We start from the raw sequence: 20220 nt of genomic DNA, 5'->3' as shown, positions 1-20220 counted from the left end.
TGGATCACCGTCCGTGTCACGCGCGCGAAAGAGAGAGAGACACTCACGGTCTCAAGGCCACACGGTGTCGCGGCACCATGGGCCGTACCGACTTCACCTGACGTGAGCGCTTCTCCCTCTGCTCAGGCTCAACCTTCTCTCTCTCTCTCGACGTTTTCGTCATGAAGCATAAAATGTTACTCGTTGCTTAGTCAAGGTAAGGAAGCGTTTCCCCCCTCTGGATATTTAACCGTGGAAAGATGTCAGAGTGGTCTTTCGTGGCTCGTGATCCATTTTCTAGCACATTCTCTACAAGGTGGACTCTTATGGAATAAGGTACCATGCCATAAAAAAAATCTGTTTTTTTTTATGAATGGCTTATGACGCTTTGTTTTTATGTAAATTACCAACTTGTGCATAAAGTGTCTGGAACAGAAATTCTACCGGACGTTTAATCTATTTAAAAAACTCAACACATTCATCGTTAACGCTGCCCTCAAAGGAAAATGCGTGAAATCGACAACGTCTCTGTGCTCTGAAGTAGCGAAACGTCACCGATTGCACTGGTCGACAATGTTTTAGACGTCGTCTGCTTCAGAAATTAAATGTGCTGTTTATTATGGATTTTGATGTGCTGAATTCAAATATGGCCATTACAACAACTGATTGGCTACTGTTCCCAAGATATTTAAGTTTTAACATTTACGTCTTTGTATATTGTGTACATAGAGTTTTACTCATAAACTGTAAACCTAGGTCTTTGCATGTGTTTATGGTTGCTTTACATGATAACACATTGCCTGTCCTGTTCATTTAACACTTTAAAAATCAACAAAAGGGTTATATAAATAAAATGTATTATGAAATAAAAGGCAAAAAACTATTATGTTTTTAAAGTGCATAGTTTAGTTTTTATTCAGTGTCTACTCGGCGCTTTTTGGCTTGTTTCTTGTATTTATTAAATGGAGCATGTCTTGTCACTGTCCAGCAATAGTCTGCAAGCATTGATGGGCTCCATTTGCCCTGAGAGCGTTTCTCCGATGACATCGCTCGCCATGCTCGTCGCTCACTGCTCCGCAGTTTGGTGGGAAAAAATCTAGATGAGAGTGAAAATAATGTGTCTTCAGTGACATGTTGCAACCAAGGCTTTTGTATGCCTTGAGGAGGTTTTCCACCAACTCCCTTATTATTTCTGAGAAAATTTGTTGCCACTAACTGGAAGGCTTTCCATGCCGTCTTTTCCTTGGCGAAGAAGTTCACGAATCTGAAGACCAACAAAGACATCTTCCTTTATCTAAGCTTCACTTAACCTTGGAAATTTTCCACGGAGGTACTTTAAAGCTGCTTGTGTTTTGTCCTTGGCTTTGACAAAGTTCTTCATCACACCCACGGAAGTTACCCCGTTGTGTTAGAATTAAATAAAAATGCGCTGCCTCCAAGTCTAAGAGTGCGATTCAGTTGAACCCACTACAACTGGCGTCAGAAGTGGCCAAACGTTTTTAGTGAGATAGGCCAAGTTAGGTAATGCTTACGCGACACAGACAACCTACCAGGACGTTGTTGGACGACGAAAACGACGAGGGTATTATTCCCCAGACAACCCCAGGGATGGCGACCCTGGAAAAAGGGAGTGAGGCGCTGCCGGTGGAGCAGCGGCGATGGCTCGCCGCCGGCAGAGAGAGGGCGCCGATCGTTCCGTGCCCGCCTCGCTGAACTTCTCGAAGCCGTGGCCGCGATGGTCGCCGAATTCGCCCATGAGGAGCCGGCGGAGGAGGAGAGAGCACCGGAGCTGTGCGGAGCCGAGTCCTCCGTCGCTGCTTCCCGCCAGCGGGAAAACTCCATTGCGCAGTCGCGCACGCGGCCGACATTTTGTTCACTGAGTGGGACAGAGAGCCCGCCAAATCTGAAAGCACATCAAGTTCGCCTGTCGAGATCCATCCCTCAGGTGACGTCTACCATTTGTAAAGGAATTCACGGCCGCATGAGGCGACTGGGTGGCCTTCAAGCGTCGCTTCCAGATGAATTGTGATTTGGCAGGATGGACGGAGGCAGAGGCGCTGAGATCGCTACCCGCCACTCTTGATGACGACGCTTTAGCGGCGTTCTGCGCCATTCCGCCGACAGAGAGGGCCACGCTTCCGCAAGCCTTTGCCCAAATGGCGGCATTTTATGGCTCACCGTCGAATGTTCACCACAAGTTCGCTGCGCGGAGGAGGGGGGAGGCCGAGACGCCCCTCGCCTTCCGCAGCATGCTGTTGGCGTTGGCAAAGGCTGCCTTCCCAAAGATGGACCACGCTGGAGTTGACTCGCTGGTCCTCGAAAGGTTGCTGATGAGGATGATTTATCTTCCCTCAAAGTTGTAAGGTGCATCCAGGCGCACCTGCTTTTGTAACAGCATACGGGGTTGGTGGCGTGTACTGCACATCTTGAGACACGTGATACACCCGAAGACGTGGAGCCCGTCCAAGCCTGAGCTTCGGCCCAAGGCGGAGGCTGGCGGGGGGACGGCATGGTCTGACGCGATGGACAACACCGGCGGCGGGAGACCTTTTCTCGTCCAGGGAGCGGCTCCGTCATGTGCTACAACTGCGGCCTGCCGGGACACGTCTCGTTGGGTTGCCGCGCTACACGATGATGCCTCCCTGGACCGCCGCCATCATCCGCCCGACCGTCCTCAACTCCACTAGGTCCCAAGGCGAGTCGCGACACACCACACGCTCGGCCTTTGCATCCACCTCACTTATCACGTTCGGAGGGTTTTCATTCCCGTCGTGTGTCGGGGTGTGACGGTTCGGATTTCACAGGGGTTGGCTAGCCACTCTGACTGGATCAGTGGTCGGAGTTGGCTTATAGGGTAGTTGCTGCGGCTGCGGGTTTGTCCGCTGTTATCGGTATGATACAGGGAATAGAAATTAGGATGCTCGTCGATACCGGTGCGTCTGCGACCATTTCTGAATTAATTTATAACATCTTGCCCTGAAAGTGTCATACCCTGTGCCCCGTCGGGGTTTCATGCTTTGCTGAAAATGGCGGCTCATTGGGCATTATTGGACAAATAACGGCAGAAGTGTGTATTGGAGATATCACATTTATGGGACCAGTTCTTGTTTAGAGGGCCCTTGGCGTTCCCTGCTTGTTTGGGACTGATTTCCTGGGGAAGATGCCCCTGAAAATTCTAATATATGGGGGATGTGTCGAATTATCATCAGGCCACCGGTTGGCCATTTTACCTTCACATACGGCCTACGCTACGGTACAAATGATTGCTAGCAAAACCGTAACGATTCCTCCCGGGGCACAAATGTTAGTGCCCTTGCGGTTGCGAAAGCCACTTGAACAGGAATCTTTCTGGGGCCCTCAAACAATGCCGTTCGTGGGTTGATGTTCGTTGGGGTCCAGGAACCGTTCATTCAGGTCCTCAATGCGGGGTTGGATACGTCAGTTATACAGCAAGGCACAGTGCTAGCCCACATGTCGCCCACACTTCGTGAGGGGAACATCATTGGTGGAGTGGGAGCCGCGTTGGTTACGGAGCCGCAGCGGCATTCCGATGAGAAGTGGATGGATGCGCTCTGCTCTGCAAACCCAGAATTGTCCGAGACTCAGAGGAAGGAGTTGCGGGCGCTTTTGCGGGAATTCTCCGACATGTTTAGCAAGGAAAATTCTACATCGGCCGCACTACCCTTTTGAGTCACCACATCGATACGGGCAACGCCGCCGCCATCTGGCAGAACCCCTATCGGCTGAGCCCCAAAGAGAAGGACCACGTAAAGTTGGCAGTTAATGAGATGTTGGCCGCCAATATTATCTCACCGTCCAATAGTCCATGGGGGGCCCCGATCATTCTTGTTAAGAAGCAGGACGCTTGTTTCTCGGGCTCGGGGCACTGTAAGGCAGCTGCCGAGGCCTTGCCCCTTCCCCTTGTGGCATCGGTGGAGGTTGACACCCCCGAAAATCCCGACAGCCCCGATGCGCGTAATGCAGCTATTAGCCTGCACCATGCTGAGTGCGGACGCCTCCAGGTGGAGGACGCTTCCCTGTTGACGTTGTGACACCGTGTCAAGGATGCGAAAGGGGGAGAGGATCGACGTGAGGTAGCCTCTGTTATTCTCATAGGCGGCTTGCTGATGCGCTGGAACGGGGGGTTACGCCGTTACAACATTGTCGTATCCACTGCCCTGCGGGGTAAAATAATTTGGGCAGTGCATGAGCGACTGCTGCACCTGGGTGTGCACAAGACACTGGCCACACTCAAACTCTACTTCTTCTGGCCCGGTATGGCGGAGGATGTCGCTAACGTGTTGAAGGGGTGCGTGCAGTGCGCTCGGCGGAAACCACCATCTAAACCTTGTTGTCCACCTTTGCATTCCATTCGGGTCTCCCGAATACATGAGCTGGTCGCTCTTGATGTCCTCGGCCCATTTCCAACCACTCCCTGCCGGAATAAGTATTTACTAGTGGGCTTTGAATATTTTTCACGATGGCCGACGGCTATGTGCTGGACAAGGGGCACCTAAGCGTCTCCTGACCGATCATGGTAAAAACGTTTCTTCTAAATTGTTACGGGAGGTGTGTGATTTTTTGGGAACAAATAAAGTACGAACGTCGCCCTACCACCCCAAAGGTTGCACAGGGCTCTGACCTCCATGTTAAGCCATCAGGTCAGTGAGTCCCAGGGTGACTGGGACTTGCATATCCCCAGAGTCCTTGCTGCCTATAGAATGGCCCCTCACGCGTCCACCGGCTACTCGCCATTTTTTGTAATGTACAGGAGGGAACATGACCCCCCGATTTGATGTCCAATTGAAAACCGAGCTAAACAGGGCTAAGTAAAAAATTTCGGAGCCCATGCACGTTGCCCTTCAGAGACTTTTGGAAGCGCGCGAGGCTTCCAGGGAAAATTTTAATTCACGCCAATTGGCAAATGAGCGGCTGAGGGGTCTCTGCCTTTCGGGACATAAGTGGACTCCAGGTGACAGGGCGTGGCTGCACTGCTCTCAGGTACCGGTGGGAATGTCGCCCAAATTGTATGAGCCTTGGAGAGGGCCGGTTGACGTGATTCGGGCCGTCAGGCCTCAGTGCGTTCAAATTCGCTGGGGTCGACGGAATTGGTTCGTTCACCCTTTCCGCCTCAAACCTTTTATTGCGCCGTGTGAATTAATCTAATCTCCAGTACACAAGGGCCGAGTATCAGGTGTGTCAGGCGAACTGGGGCGTGCACCCGCTGAGGTTGGTGTGATCTCGCCCTCAGGTTCCGAGCATTTAACTTCCTCCAAGCCGCAGCCTGCGCCGTCTGCAGGAGCTCCAGGGGTGGAGTGCCCGTCTTCCCGGTCGACTGCTCTTCGTGAGGAGCCGGGCTCGTCGGAATATTTTCAAATTCCTCCCGTGACCCCCAGGGAGCTTACGAGAATATCAGCCGAGTCCCGAGAGGGATCGTGGTTGTCCGTCCCGGGGAAGAAACCCTTCATCTACAATCTCCGTTCTACAAGTCTTCCAGCACGTGGACTCGGGCAGTATGTTGTTGGTCCCGGGTCCGTTGTTAATAGTTACAGTGGTACCCCGGAGATCGAACTTAATTCGTTCCAGAAGGCCATTCGAACACCGATTTGTTTGAACACCGAATTAATTTTCTCCATAAGAATTAATGTAAATGACATTAATTGGTTCCAGACACAAGAAATCTCTCATTATAAAGCATTTTACACGAAGTTTACAGTAATTACATGCATTAAATCATCCGAAAAAAACAAGAAACAAAAATAAATGAAATAAATTAATAAGTATATGGAATAAATTAACGTTGAACTTCACTTTACCTGTAGTAAGGACAGATGATGGCTTGAGTGGAAGGTGGTAAGGAGCAGGAGGTGGTAAAACCTTTGTCTGGGCAAGCGTCATGCACGCTGGCCATACGCGTCTCAGCCGTACAGGTTCTTTCAAGTTGCGATTGCCCATTCGACCTCCGAATTTAGTTCGGTTTCCGGGGCAAAAAATGTTCGGAAATATCGTTCGAACACCGATTTGTTCGAGTTCTGGTGCGTTCAATCTCCGAGGTTCTACTGTACTCAGTATCCAGTGTAGTTAGCCAGGTGGTCACCACCCTAGATTGTTGTCTTGTGAAAGGGGAAGTTACACGGTTGTGTTGGAACTAAATAAAATGCGCTGCCTCCAAGTCTAAGAGTGCGACTCAGTTGAACCCACAACACCTGCGTCTGGCTGGATGGGTGTCACAGTGGTTGGAGAGCTGGAATCAACAGTATGGCAGTTGTAAGTTTAAATCTAGGAAGGAGTTTATGCAGCCTATAATTATCATCATCGTCACCCCCCTGTGCTTTGTATAATAAATTCCGCTTTGTGGGAAGTCAAGAACGGTCACCCTATGGATTTTCTTTGCCTCGATATAGGAATTGAGTTTTGGCCACAGGCCTCTACATCACGTGTCTCTCTCCCCTCTTTTTGGGCCCCCCTTGCCACCTTGTCCGGTCACGTGCCCCCTCGGGGTCACCCAGACTGTCCTCACTCGACCTCTCTCTCACTGTCACCAGGACTATACCCCTTAGGGCCCGCAAACATGGCATACCCACTTTGGTGCCCTAGAGAGGCCCAAGACACACAGCTTCACTCTTGTGACGGTAGCTGGCGCTAAACGCCATAGTGACTCCACTTATGTCACTACATTACCCCCCCCTCCCCCTTTTAAAACACAGCCGTCCCGGCTGATACATATACCCCTAATAACAACAACAGCAACAGTTAACAACAACAAAAAATGTAGCCTCCCAAAATTTTCTGTGTAACAACAACAAAAAACAACTGTACGAGCAAAAATACAATAAATACAAAATGTACAATATATACAATTTCCGCGAAGGGGAGGGAGAGAGAGAAGAAAAAATGTTAGCTATGTACAAGGGCTGACTCGACCTCCAGGCAGCAAGCACAATCCCACTCCCGTATGTGTGTCACTACCCGTGAGCACAAGAAGAGCCAGGATCAGCCAATGACCCATACAGCTTTCGAGTGTGATCACAACCAGATGGCATCAGGACAATTTGCCTGTTGAACGAGGGTCACTTAAAGCGGGCAGTTTTTGAGCAGGTCCTCGTCGCCGGACCCCGAGGCGGGGTGAGGGTGGGCTTCCCGGGGGTCCCTGGGACAGGCAGAAGATGGGCTTATGCGCGCGGCCCCTCCTGAGAAGAAGAAGGAAGTCCGGCAAAAGGAGGAGTGGATGACGGCCTCTCTTCTCTCAATCCACATCCGGTCGGTGCAACCGGCTGCTCCAAGGGCTCTAGGTGCTGGTATCCTGCGGACGGAGAACTAGAAATCCCCTGAGGAGCAACCTCCGCGGACACACACCCCAGCTTGTCGGGCACACCCGACACACAGCCCCTGGGTAGTGGAGATGAAGGGATCCCGTCCGGCGGAAAAAATTGTTTCAGTCACGACGGATGAACAAACCAACGCCTGCGACCGAACTGGATCCGTACACTTTGTGGACATGTAACTTCTATAATTTCCACCGGGCCTCACCAAGGATTATACAATTTGGGGGATGGACCCACTGGGACTTGGGGGCAGTGAAGCCAAGCCATATCTCCTGGTGACCATTTAGTTCCCGATTTCCGGAGCCCAACTAGCCATTCGTTTGCAGCTTTCCGCAAGGCCGAATTCCCTCGAAGCTTCCCTTGCTTTTGATAACCGCTTGGGGCTAGGCATTTTCTTATTACTCTTCTCCGGGTTCAATTGAACCTAAATTTGTGGATCCTGCTCCCTCCTGTATGTAAGAAAAAACTGCAAGAAGCCGGTGGAGGTGTGAGGGGGCAATCAGTACGCCGCGAGAACACCTGGGACGTGCAGGTCCCAGTCAGATTGGTCCTCATTGACCTGCTGACATAGCATGGATGTCAGGGTCCTGTGCAGACGTTCCACCATGCCATCAGTCTTTGGGTGACAGGGCGAGGTGCGAACCTTCTTGGTGCCCAACAGATCGCATACCTCCTTTAGTAATTTAGAGGAAAATTTTTGCCTTGGTCCGTAAGAAGGCGTTCCGTGGCCCCCTCATCCAAAACGTAACCATGGAGAAATGCGTTAGTAATCGTAGCAGCCGACTGGTCCGGCACCGGCCAGGCCATTGGCCACCGAGATAGATACTCAACACCTACCAAAAAATATGTATTACCCCGCGGGGTGGTAGGAAACGGGCCGAGCATGTCGAGAGCGACAAGTTCGTTCACATGGGACATGCTGACTGATTTTATAGGGGGACAAGCCATTTTTGGCGAAAGTTTCTGACGAGCGCATTCCGTGCATCCTTATAAAATATTATGGACGTCTCCTGCCATCCCGGGCCAGAAGAAGTTAAGTCGGACACCAAGATGCATCACTCGCTCATGCGTCGCCTATATTACTTTGCCCCGCAAAACGGTGGGCACAACGATGTTATATTTCCGCAATTCCCCGTCCCACCTCATCAATAGACACCCACTAAGGATCACCGTAGACAATGCTCGTTGGCCCCCACCCTCCTCGAAGTTGTTATTTTAAATAAGGAGGCATCCTCCTCCTGGAGTCGCCCCCATTTCATGTGGGTGTGGCCGATTGTGTTGTCCCATATGTTAGCAGTGTCTGTGTGTGCAACATCCGCTGCAGCCACAACAGTGCGAGACGGTCCCGTAGCAGCGGGCTTGCAACGCCGTGCCCCTTTAATGCATGCACACTGATCACTTGGTGGCAGTCGTGATAGTGCGTCAGCGTTTACATGGCAAACCCCCTTTCTATATGAGACCACAAAGGAGTAGTTCTGAAGGAGTTCTAGAGAGTTGGCCGGATGGCTGTTTGAGCCACATGATCCGAGCATAACTCAAACATCATTCCATAGAGGTATGGACGGTATTGCTGGATGAAGTGAACGATAGCCAGCAACTCACGCAGTAGCACTGCTCCACCGGGGACAGAACTCTACTCCCATACGCAACCACACACTCCACTCCGTTTACAACCTGGGATAACACGACGCCAATCCCAGTGTTACTGGTGTCGATATCCAGGATTAAGGGCAAAGAAAAATCAGGGTACCGGAGGGGAGGTGCGTTGACCAGGCCATCTCGCTGTGCGGCAAATGCAGCCTCCTCCACCCATCCAAATTTTTGTCCCTTCACCATGAGGACATGGATAAGCTTTGCGATTGTGGTGAACCCAGGTACAAAACGTCGATAATAGGAGACGAACCTGACAAAACTATGCACTTCACCCACCGACTTGGAGGTTGGAAATGTGCGCATGCATGCAGTTCTATCCGGATCCTTCGATATTCCGGATTCGCTGACAATGTGCCCTAGTTACCGGACAGATCTTTGCAGAAAATTACATTTCTGCGGCTTAAATTTGAGTTCCGCATTCCGCATTTTAAGAAAAACCGCACACAACCTCTGTAGGTGGTCTTCGAATATACGGCCGAAAACATGACGTCGTCGAGGTAAATCGGACAAGTGTCCCATTGGAGCCCCGCCAACACCAACTCCATGAGCCTCTGGAACGTGGCACGGGCCGAGTGAAGTCCCATCGGGAGCCGGTTAAATTCGAATAACCCTTGGGGTGTGCGGAACGCAGTCTTAGGTTTAGAACTGCTGTCCAAGGGCAACTGCCAGAACCCCAACAACAAATCAAGGGTGGAGAAGAAACATGCCCCTGACAAAGCATCCATAGAGTCATCCATCTGTGGGAGCGGGTACGTGTCAGTCACGGAGACTTTGTTGAGTTTGTGAAAATCGACGCAAAACCTCAGACTCCCATCCTGTTTTTTAACAAGCATGATGTCAGCGGCCAACATCTCGTCGACCGCGTGACACACGTGGTCTTTCTCCTTGGGACTTAATCTGTATGGGTTTTGGCGAACGGGGGCGGCGTTCTCCGTATGAATGTGGTGACATAACAGCGGCGTGCAGCCAATATCGTATTTAGTTTTACTAAATACGTCTGAAAATTCCTTCAAAAGTGCACACAACTCGAGCCTCTGTGCCTTGGATGGCGGCGTCGTGAAGGGGCTCCCTCGTCGAGCACGGCATCCCATCAAGACGTGTCCGGGCAGGTCGCACCTGAAGCAGACGACCGGGTCGTCCCTTTGGCGAGGGAAGGTCTCCTTCATCCGGTCTCGGCCACCTTGTCGTCTCGCATCGCCCATCTTCCACTTTGCACCATCCAGTGTAGCGTAGGCTTGCAGAAGCTCCATGTCTTCGGGTGCACCTTCGCCCTCGGAAGGTCCGGTACATGCGGTCACGGTCGCACATAGCTAGATGTTGAAATGTGCCTGGAGGCACCGTGCGACTTTGAGTGAGGACAAGTCTTCCGTGGCTGGTATGACGATTTTCAATTCTTGGGCCAGCAGCAACATTCTTTCGAGGACCGGGGAATCCCTTCCGACGTGGTCTATCCCGGGGTACGCAGATTTCGCCAGTGCCATGAGCACGCTGCGGAAGGCGAGTGGCCTCTTGGCCTCCCCCCGCCTTCGCGTGGTGAACTTCTGGCACTTGTTGGACGGCGGTGCAAAAATTGCCGCCATCTGTGCGAGGGCTTGAGGCAGTCTCGACTTGTCTTCGGACAAGATGGCATCAAATGCTGCCAAGGTGTCGTCGTCGAGTGCTTTGGGAAGCGCCCGCAGCGCCTCCACCTCCATCTACCCCGCAAGATCGCAGGCGGCGTAGCGTCGTCGAAACGCCTCCCAGTTGCCACCCACAGACTTTTGAAAATGTGGGTATTTATCTCAATGATCCCGTATTTTCCCATGGCTAGTTGTACGTGGCTCTGTCTAGATCTAAATAGCCTCAGCAGATCAAAGTTTTAATCAAGGATAGCCATTGCAATTGCATGAGCCACAGTCCTATACCTCGCCCATTTCCCCTCGTCAACAGGAGGAGTGGGGGATGATGCCATCCCCAGCCGTAAGCGATGATGAAATTCTCGCTTGCAACTTTAATCAGCTAGCTGAGACCATGCCACTAAGGGTTTGAATGGGGTGCTGGGTGTACACCCACCACCGGAGTGGAAGAATGGCAGGCGCATCTCACAGATGACAAGTCGATGGTCAGTGGACAGATCAGCTCCACGGTAGGTCCTGGTGTCAAGGACATAGGCCCACATCCACTGTTCCGTCACTATGTAGTCCAGCAGATGTTCTTCCTTGGACCAGGCATGCATCCATGATGTTGTGTGGATGCGCCGATGCCGGAACAGCATGTTGGTAATTATAAGCCCATGGGCTGCACAAAAATCTAGCAGCCTCCTACCGTTGTTATTGAGCTGATCTGGCCCATGTCTTCCAATCACTCCAGCCCAGGTGCTAGCATCCTGACCAACTCGGGCATTGAAGTCACCCAACAAGATGACTCTATCCCAAGGGGTCACTTTAGCCAGCACCTGTGACAGGAGGTCATAGAAGGCATCTAACTCATCGGCCTTGCCTGCATCCCTCCACGGATGTTCATCTTCGGTGTGGGATAAGTAACCACGACCACCACTCCACGCCTCTGGTTGATGGGAAGGCGAGCCTAAATTAATCTGGGGCTTACAGCTTCCCACACCTCACCGCCACGCTCCTATGCCCCCTTCATTCTTTTGTTCAGAAGAAGAGCCACTTCTTGTTGTTTGGCAGTCTCCTGCCCCGAGTAGAGGACTGTCCACCCCTCAAGGTGGCAGGAGCCAGAGCCGGTCCACCGGACCTCCTGAATACCAGAGATCCAGGCGGTACAGGTCCAGCTCCTGACAGAGGAGTGGCAGCCTCTCCTCCGCAGTGAGCGTTCGATCATTCCACGTGGCCATCCGTAGTGGCTTTTTGTTCTTTCTGGAGGAGCCCCGAGGGTAAGGATTCAGTCTCCTGGCTCCGCCAACTGGGGTTTGGCCAGGAGACGTCATAGACGCCTGTACCCCCGGGGCCTCCGGCACAAGCTTAATCATTTTTTTACCTCGTAGTTTAGTGGTAGTTGATTGAAGGTAAAGGGGTTACCTGCCCCCAGCACCCGTCCAGAGCTCCCATATGGCCGCTGTGGGGGTTACAAACGCCATGAAGGGAAAGGCCAATCTAAATTGGTCCTCCCCCACAGCACTGCCCACCACAACGTTGCCGTCTGCCACCACGAGGAGATAGGGGATTGTTTTTGCCGGACAAAGACCCCCAATATAACCTTAACAAATTGTATGGGCAAGTGCTGTTAGCGAGCACCTATAAAGGCCGGCATGGCACACGAGGGGATGGTCGGCCAGCACCACGCCCGGCCGCCTTTGTCTCCCTAGTGGCAATGTATTACACATCGCACCAGGTACTAATTTGAGGCTGAGTCGACCTAGGGGAGGCCCAGGACCGGTTCAAATAATCGTCACTGGTGTTGGCCGTGAGCGGGAATCGAACCTGTGTCGCCAGGTTCGTAGCGCAGCGCGCTAACCGCTCCACGACTGCTCCCCACTCTCCCCACACACGCTCACACAAACACACATGGCACACATTTTGTCCACTGGGCCCAATCGAGAGGAAATGCGCGCAGCTGCGGGGGGACAGCCATGTCCAACGGGGGATTTTTTTGACAAATCCGATTATGGGATTAGGTAATCAGATTTCGGGATTGAAAGCAGGAATCTGCTTATGGATAGGGACATACATATGGAGGGGGCAGTTGTGCAGGACCTTACTGACAAACTCATTACCACACACCGTTTGAGTGGCCGCGGATTAGCGGTGGGACAGCCACCGCACAGTCGCTTCCAAACGAGGTTCACGGACCTAATTTCAAACTTCACGACTCTCAACAACCCTTGCTCATGATGGGACCTCCCTTGCCAGTATCAAAATATAAGAATGGGTTTTGCCGTTTCTGGCAATAAAATAGGTGTTGAGATGTTAAAACACTAAATAGAAACCTTTTGCAAGTGCATTGTCTTTGTGCCGTTCGTCTTTTGGCGTCCTCTGGTCTAACACTGTTTGAGACTAGGCTCTGAAGAAAGCTGTCTCTAGTGTGGACCAATCAGTTTCAAAGGCAATGCATATACTACCAGAGCACGTTTTTTTGTTTGCATGTTCGCCACAAAGTATGTGTGATTAATGTAGACAATACATGATTCCTTCCAAAAGATTTCTGTTTGGTGTTTTAACATCTTAACACCTGTTTTATTGCCAGAAAGGGTAAAACCTATTCTTATAAACCCTTACCCAGTCGCCTCTTCTTGGGGGGGAGCAAGACCCCATTGGTAGTGGATTTAAAAGAAGTGCGGAAGGAAGGAAGGTTAATTGATCTTAGTAAAAGCCATTTGATTGCTTTGATTGTGATGTCTGGATATATGTATGTGTGCTTTCGTGGTTACTGGCTTTTCACAATCATTAAGGACCTTCATGATGGTGGGCAGCCACGTGGCCGGGAGTCAGAGCTATGTTCACCTTGGGTATGGCAGGGATGTCCTCTGGCTCCTACATTATTTGACATTTTTTTTACCATGTAGTTCGAGAAGCTTTCCATGGCTGTACCAGAGGAATTTCCATCTGGTACAGATACAGTGGGAGGCTGAGCGATACCTGGGTGCTGTCAAGGAATGGCTGTCTATTGGTCAAAATTTGTATGTATGCTGATGATCTGGCTATTTTATGGCATGAACTTCTCCACCTCCTCAACTCCCCATGAGTGATAAAGCAGTTGTGGGGAGAGTGAAGAAGTTTCCATTCCTGGGCAGTGTGCTTATATGGTCTCACTCAGAATGCGTAACACTGTGTGGAAACCTGGTCTTCTTAGCCACAGTTACTCCCTCCCTGCTCGATGCTTGCGAAACGTAGACCCTGCCAATAAACAAATCTGTGCCGGTTTTTAACATTCAAGCTGGCTTGCCTAAGGTCCATCTTGGATTGAATAAGGCTGGATTGTGTGAGAAGCTCACAGGTCCTTGAAAGAGTGGACTTGCCAAAAACTGGTACCAACGGTGCAGTGGCGGCTCCTGCAAAATCTCTCAGGGGGGGCAAATGTCTGGATGATTGATAAGGATAAGGTCCACCCATGCAATGGATAAATTAACAGCTTAAGCATGTAAAGGCAACTTCACTTCTTTAATATTAATGAAAAATAAAGTGACTCTTACAATACATCTTGTTTGTTTCTATACTCACTATTAAAACAAACCACTCAAGTTTATTTTATTAAAGATTCCACCAGGTGGCGACAAATTATATTGTTGGATGAAACGTGCTTACGTATGATGACGTAAGCACGTATGATGACGTAAGCACGTTAGGGCGAGCCCTCCCGGAAGCCATAGAGAATGCATTGCAGCGCCCCCGTTCGAAAAAAAACATCTTTGAATGTAAGTCTATGGGACCACTCGGGGCGATTCTCAGCTGGAGGGAAATCGCCCAAAAAGAGGCGGTACTCCACAGAACGTAGCATGACGCTGATTGGACTATATCTAGAGGCACAGTGACGGCTAGCGTGACTCTGTGGTTGAATGACATTGGTGGTGCGTCGCCCAATCGCCCTAATGAAGAAACCGCCCCTGCAACGGTGTCAAGATCAGATTCTGTGGAGTAGGTTCGTGCAGGACGCTACTGGGCAGTTGGAGGCAGTTGCCCTCCAACAACAACAGAGGGCAGAGGAGCGACGCTCGCAACAACAATGAGCGGAGCGCCGGGCGGATAAAACGCAGCAATTTGGCAGAGTAGGGGGCACAGCTGGTGTATCTGCCAGTCATCTCAGTCAGTTTAACACGTAGACTTTTGGGACCATATCCATAACAGAGGTTTTTGGGTTATATTGCGCAAATATAAATGTGTCGTTAAACCCGTCACCACCCATCACACAGCCAATTAGTAACGTTTGTCACGTAAACAAAAAAAATCGTTACTAGTTCAGCACACCGGTGTGCTAGAGAGTAAACTCACAACATTTACATCTCAGTCAATGAACCCATAACACCTGGGTCTGTCCCGCGACCTCCTGTCAGCAAGCCTTCGACTCTTCACGTGGTCTCAAAGTGCACCTAGCCTGGCACAAGCACCGTGGTGACGTCACCGCCACTCAGTGGCGAACGGTGCCTTCTACGTGGATTTATTCGCGCGCGTGTGTGTGTGCAGCGCTCGCCCCCATGCAGTCGGAGCAGATGAACGGCACGCCATCGAGCGAGCAGTCGCGCGCTCTCACGCATCCCCCGGACGGCACCCTCGCGCACTATCTGGGCGTGCGCCACGCGGGAGCCTCCGCCCTGGCCGAGCCCATCACCGCCAAGAGGGTCTACTTCTACAAGAGCGGCGACCCGCAGTTCGGCGGCCTCAAGGTACGCGACGATAACCGCTGTCGATGGGCGCGCGCGGGGTGCGTTTCGCGGAGGCTTGGCCTGGGGTCGATGGGTCACGACGTCTGGAGGGGAAATTCGATGGCTTGGCAACGGCCGTTCCCTCAGCGCAAGGCTTTAAGCAAAGGCGGCTGTGTTGTACAGGCGGGTATAGCTGCAATGGCAAGTGAGATGAGATTCGGGGTGGACAGATTTCACCCCGTGGGTATAGCCTGTATGGGCGACTAAAGTGAGCACCTGTGCTCTTTTGAACAACTTGAGGTCAGGTGAATACAGTCCTCCCTTAGCTAGCTGTGAGCGGATTACCTATGTTTGTGGACAAATAAATTAAACATCTTTACGCACTGCGTTATTTTTTTCTCACTCTCATAGAGGGTCTGCGATTTGGTGCTCACGTGACTGAAAACACATTGGCAATTAAATTATTTATTTAATACAACGCTGGAGGTGAGCGATAACAATCGGTGAGATGAAAAACAAGAGGTAGAGATGAGACACCCGGAGACAATACGTGAACACTCGCGGTCGCACGCACAGCTGTTATGAGGTCACGACCCCCATGTGACATCCAAACTTCTGTGCACGAGACACTTGGACCTCGAGGCCTTGCAGGACGCCACTCGCCTCGCCGGCGCTTGCCCGTTTCACTGGACATCTGTGCAAAAGAGCTTCATAGTTCATCGGAATCCTCCAGCCTAAATAAAGATTCCGATTCTCATTATTCCGGCGGCCCGCCTGCTGGCGGCATCAAATTCTCTCTTTCCCCCGCGGCAGGTGGCCATCAACAACCGCACGTTCAAGACGTTCGATGCGCTGCTGGACAACCTGTCGCGGCGCATGCCGCTGCCTTTCGGCGTGCGCACCGTGAGCACGCCGCGCGGCCTCCACGCGGTGCGCGACCTCGAGCAGCTCGAGGACGGCAAGGCCTACGTCTGCTCCGACCGCCGCCGTGCCAAGCCCCTGGACCTGGAGCAGGCCTCGCGCCGCCCCCAGCCCTGGAGGTCGAGGTTCGTGTGGAGAGACCCTCGCTTTGTACTCGTTCGGATTCGGTTTTCGGTTCGCGAGTCGTGGACGTCTGAGCGTCAGGCTCGGCCGGAGGGGGGAAAAAAGACGAAGCTCGGGCCCCACGCCTGAGCGGTCGGTTCGCGCGACCAAAGTCGCTCTTCGAATTGCGCGGCTCGGTCGCAGCCCGCGGCCGCTTTGTCCGCATCCCGGTGGATAGTTGGATATGAAACGTCGTGTTCAGGAATGTGACGGCCGATCGCAGTTCGCACGCGTGTCACGTGATAATCGCCGAGCGAGATCGACGCGTGAAAGTCGAGCAACTTGTCGTGCAACTCTTGATTTGTTCTCCGTGCCAATATTGGCATCAATAAAGTCGTGCATCAGCGCACATCACGGCAGAACGGGAATGGTACAGGGGGCATTCAGCAATAGGAATGAAAAAATAAACCCGTCACGCCCTCAGCGGCTAACACCGACTGAGCAGAGTAAATTGGAACCGCGCGCAAAATAAAGTGCAACCGTGCTCAACGAATAGCATGAGAAAGGTGAGTCGTCAATACAAATTAACAAAATAAATAACAAGTAAAGAAACAGGTTTATTTGAAAATTTATATTTTATGGGAAAGCAAGTCTGAATAGGTGTGTCTTGCTTCTGGTTTGCAGAGTGGCGTTGTGCAACTGATCACTCAGATATCATAATATTAACGACACCTCAATATTAACGACACCCCAATATTAACAATACCCTAATATTAATGCCACCCTAATATTAACGACACTTCGAACATTAACAATACCCGAATACTAACAACACCTAAATATTAACCTTTCCCTATGCCCCGTCCCTGCAGCCGCCGCCCCCTGACGAGCAGCAGCAGCCGCCGCCAGGCTTTGCGTCTGCTCCGGCGGCAGGAGATGGGAGGGGGAGCGGAGGAGCCGGGGTTGGCGCGCGCCACCCCGCGCCGTCTCACCCTGGTGCGCAACGGCGATGCGACGGGGCCACGCTACGCCCTGCTGCTGTCACGCCGTTCCGCCTCCAGCGGCCTCGCCGGGCTGCTCGCCGATGCCTCCCAGATCATGGGCTTCAGCGTGGCACGGCTCTACACCACCGATGGGCGCAAGGTGATGAGCGCGTGCTTGTGTGCGCATGTGTCCGTGTGTAGGTGTGTGTTGTGACAGTGCGGCGGTTAGTACATTGCGCTACCCACCCCCTCGTGTGCCGTGCTGGCCTTCATAGGTGCACGCTAAGAGCACTTGCCCCACATGTGCGTCTGGTTGTGGTGGTGCTCGTGGCGGAGGTGGCATCGGCTCGTTGCTGAGACTAGTAACGAGGTTGTCTGTCGCAGTCATCAAGAGCTATCGACAGAGGTGGCAGCGGGATGGTTGGAAGAGTCATGATTATTGTCGTGAACATCAGAAGTTCCATTGTCATTCTCACCATCACCACGGTCAACATCAGCAAAATCTTCTGAATCGCCATCGTTGTATGTTGCTGCACGTGTGTTGCCTCTATATGCTGGTATATGTTGCCACGCATCGATTGAATCCGTGCCGAGTGAGTGAGCGCACGTGGTGTGTGTATTTTCCCACGCGTGCGTCGAGCCAGCGTTCGCCGAGCGGCGCACGCAAGCGTTGCACGCACCCACCGAACACACGCGTTGCCGTGTCGCGCAGGTGGAGAGCCTGCAGGCCCTGCTGCATGTACCATCCACGCTGGTGGCCGCCGGTCAGGAGCCGTTTCAGCCGCTGCTCTACGACGCCGTGCGGCTGCCGCTGCTGCAGAACCCTCGCGGTGCCGCCCGGGCCGAGGGCAAGACGAGTGAGTGCGCGATTCCGGTGACCCTCGGTTTGTGTTGTGTGACGGTGCCGCCTCCTTTCCAGTGCCTGCGGTTGGCCGTACCGCACACAAGAACTCTGGCAACTCCGGCGCTGTACACAAGCAGGAAGGGCACCTCTCGCTAAATACACAAGCACGCCAAGAACCATCACTCCGCGTGCATTGTAATCGCTTGTTAACGTGAGAACAAAAGACAGAGGTCTCCCCTGTAGCCTAAGTAGACTGTTGGGGCAAGTGCTGTTCAGCACTCGAGAGAGTGGGTGGCCAATATGATGCCCGACCACCTTTGTATTCCCAGTTCTATATTTGTATGCATCGCACCAGGCACTCATTTAAAGCTGAGTTAATCTAGGGGATTCCCAGTGCTCTAACCACTACACTAGTGCCCCCCATAACACACACACAAACCCCACCAACATCCATGAAACATGCCAACATCTACTACTGCAGTTTCACTTGATAACTTGATAACATATGTTCGTATTTACACAAATAGTGGTCTTGTAACAAAATCTAACAATTTATTAGCATTACAATTTGAAAGCTGTTTTAAATATCCTAATTTCTTCACCCTGCATACGAAATCCTGAATGTTCCTCAGTCTTTACAAAACAACATTGTTCTGACACTTTGATTCTCGCAAATCGTTTCCTTTCCTCTTCTAAGCGTGCATCCAGTGGCACTGAGTTATCCACCACTTTGATCACTTTGTCGTGAAACTTGGTAAATTGTGATTTCCTTTTTCTGTTTCCTCCTCCTTCACCCCTTTGTCTTGCACTGTCCTCACTGCTGCCCTCAATACGACGGACCGGGCTTCGCTTCTCTCCTTTGCACACTTAACTCACGCTGCCAAATAAACGCCGCGCAGTCAACCTTGGGGCGGTGCTGCACAAGAGGCGTGTAAACCCACAGCTGCCCTCCAGCCACAGCTCGAAGCGCTTCTCCGTCTACCTGGACAAGCCCTTGAAGATCAGGCCGCTGCAGGCCCGACCCCGGGCACATAGCGATAGCGGCGCGGCGGAGAGTTACAGGCGCGGCTACACAAACAACGACAGCTTTGCCTTCGCCTCATCCACCAGCACCCTCAACGCACCAGCCCACGCTCTGGCATCTGACCATTCGCAAGCCTCGGCTCAGTCCCAGCAACAAGACCAGACCCTGTATCAGATGTTTCCGCTGTCAACAGCAGCATCAGGAGGAGGAGCAGGAAGAGAAGCAGAAGGCGGAGGAGAATGTGGAACCAAGGTGGTGCCGATGGAGGAGGATGACATCGAGAAGAGGATCCACGTCAACCCAGATGGCAGCATGACGGTGGAGATGCGCGTGCGCTTCCGCCTGCACAATGAGGTGGTGACGTGGAACACGCGCGTGAGCCGTGAGAGCACGGTGCACAACAGCGGCGCCGCCGCCGCCAACGCGGGCGACGTGCAGACAAGCAGGCTGACTGACACCCGCCCCCCCATAGAATTCAGCGACCCCGCACTGTGCCGAGTGGGAGCCGGCTCAGAGCGTGGCTCGGCGTCAAAGTGTTGGCAAACCGCCGAGGAAATCCTCGAAGGGCCGGTGAACTATGACATCTGGAAGAATCCGGCATTCAGGATGAGCCCCAACCCCTTCGACGTTGGCAGCCTGGACCTCAGCTACCCCAGCGCCAGCCCGCCCGACAGGGATATCCTGCCGCCTCCGCCGTCGTCGCCACCGGCGAACGAGGACTTCGTGCTGCGGCAAGAGTCACGGCAGTCATCGGTGGTGGGCTCAGACTTTCGGGAGGAGTTTCTGCAGAAGGTAGTGGCCTTCATGGAGCGGCGACAAGATGGGGGGGGAGCGTTGGAGTTCCACGCGCTGAGGCGGCGCGTCTTCAGCAGAAGCGGCCGGGTGTTTCCATCTGTGCAGAGGCCTTCAACGGCCGGCGCCCGACTCGTTGGCGACGCCTCCTCCTCCTCGTCCCCGTGCGTGCGCAGCAAGGAGGAGGAGGCCTCGACAGGCACCGCAGCGAGGGACGCCGTGATGGAAATGCGTGAGCACGCGGAGAATGGCACGCTACGTCGCTGGGGAAGCAAAGCAAGTTGTGAGGACGTAGAAGT

General features: G+C 52.5%; 1 protein-coding gene across 1 annotated transcript in view; it reads left to right on the top strand.

Moving 5' to 3' along the window:
• RP1 (RP1 axonemal microtubule associated) overlaps positions 1 to 20220 on the top strand; it is a gene marked incomplete at its 3' end in the record, with an annotated part of 79036 nt that overhangs the window by 6886 nt on the left and 51930 nt on the right. Inside the window, exons 2-5 of the mRNA XM_078593385.1 lie at positions 15077 to 15276; positions 16069 to 16301; positions 17151 to 17421; positions 17974 to 18118. Coding sequence (XP_078449511.1) covers positions 15088 to 15276; positions 16069 to 16301; positions 17151 to 17421; positions 17974 to 18118 — 838 coding nt within the window. The remainder of the gene's footprint in view (positions 1 to 15076; positions 15277 to 16068; positions 16302 to 17150; positions 17422 to 17973; positions 18119 to 20220) is intronic.

This window comes from Lampetra planeri, chromosome 4 (assembly GCF_965212315.1).
Source record: "Lampetra planeri chromosome 4, kcLamPlan1.2.h2, whole genome shotgun sequence".
Classification (NCBI taxonomy): domain Eukaryota; kingdom Metazoa; phylum Chordata; class Hyperoartia; order Petromyzontiformes; family Petromyzontidae; genus Lampetra; species Lampetra planeri.
The sequence above is the reverse complement of the archived record's forward strand: the minus strand, read 5'-3'. Positions and strand labels throughout refer to the sequence as shown.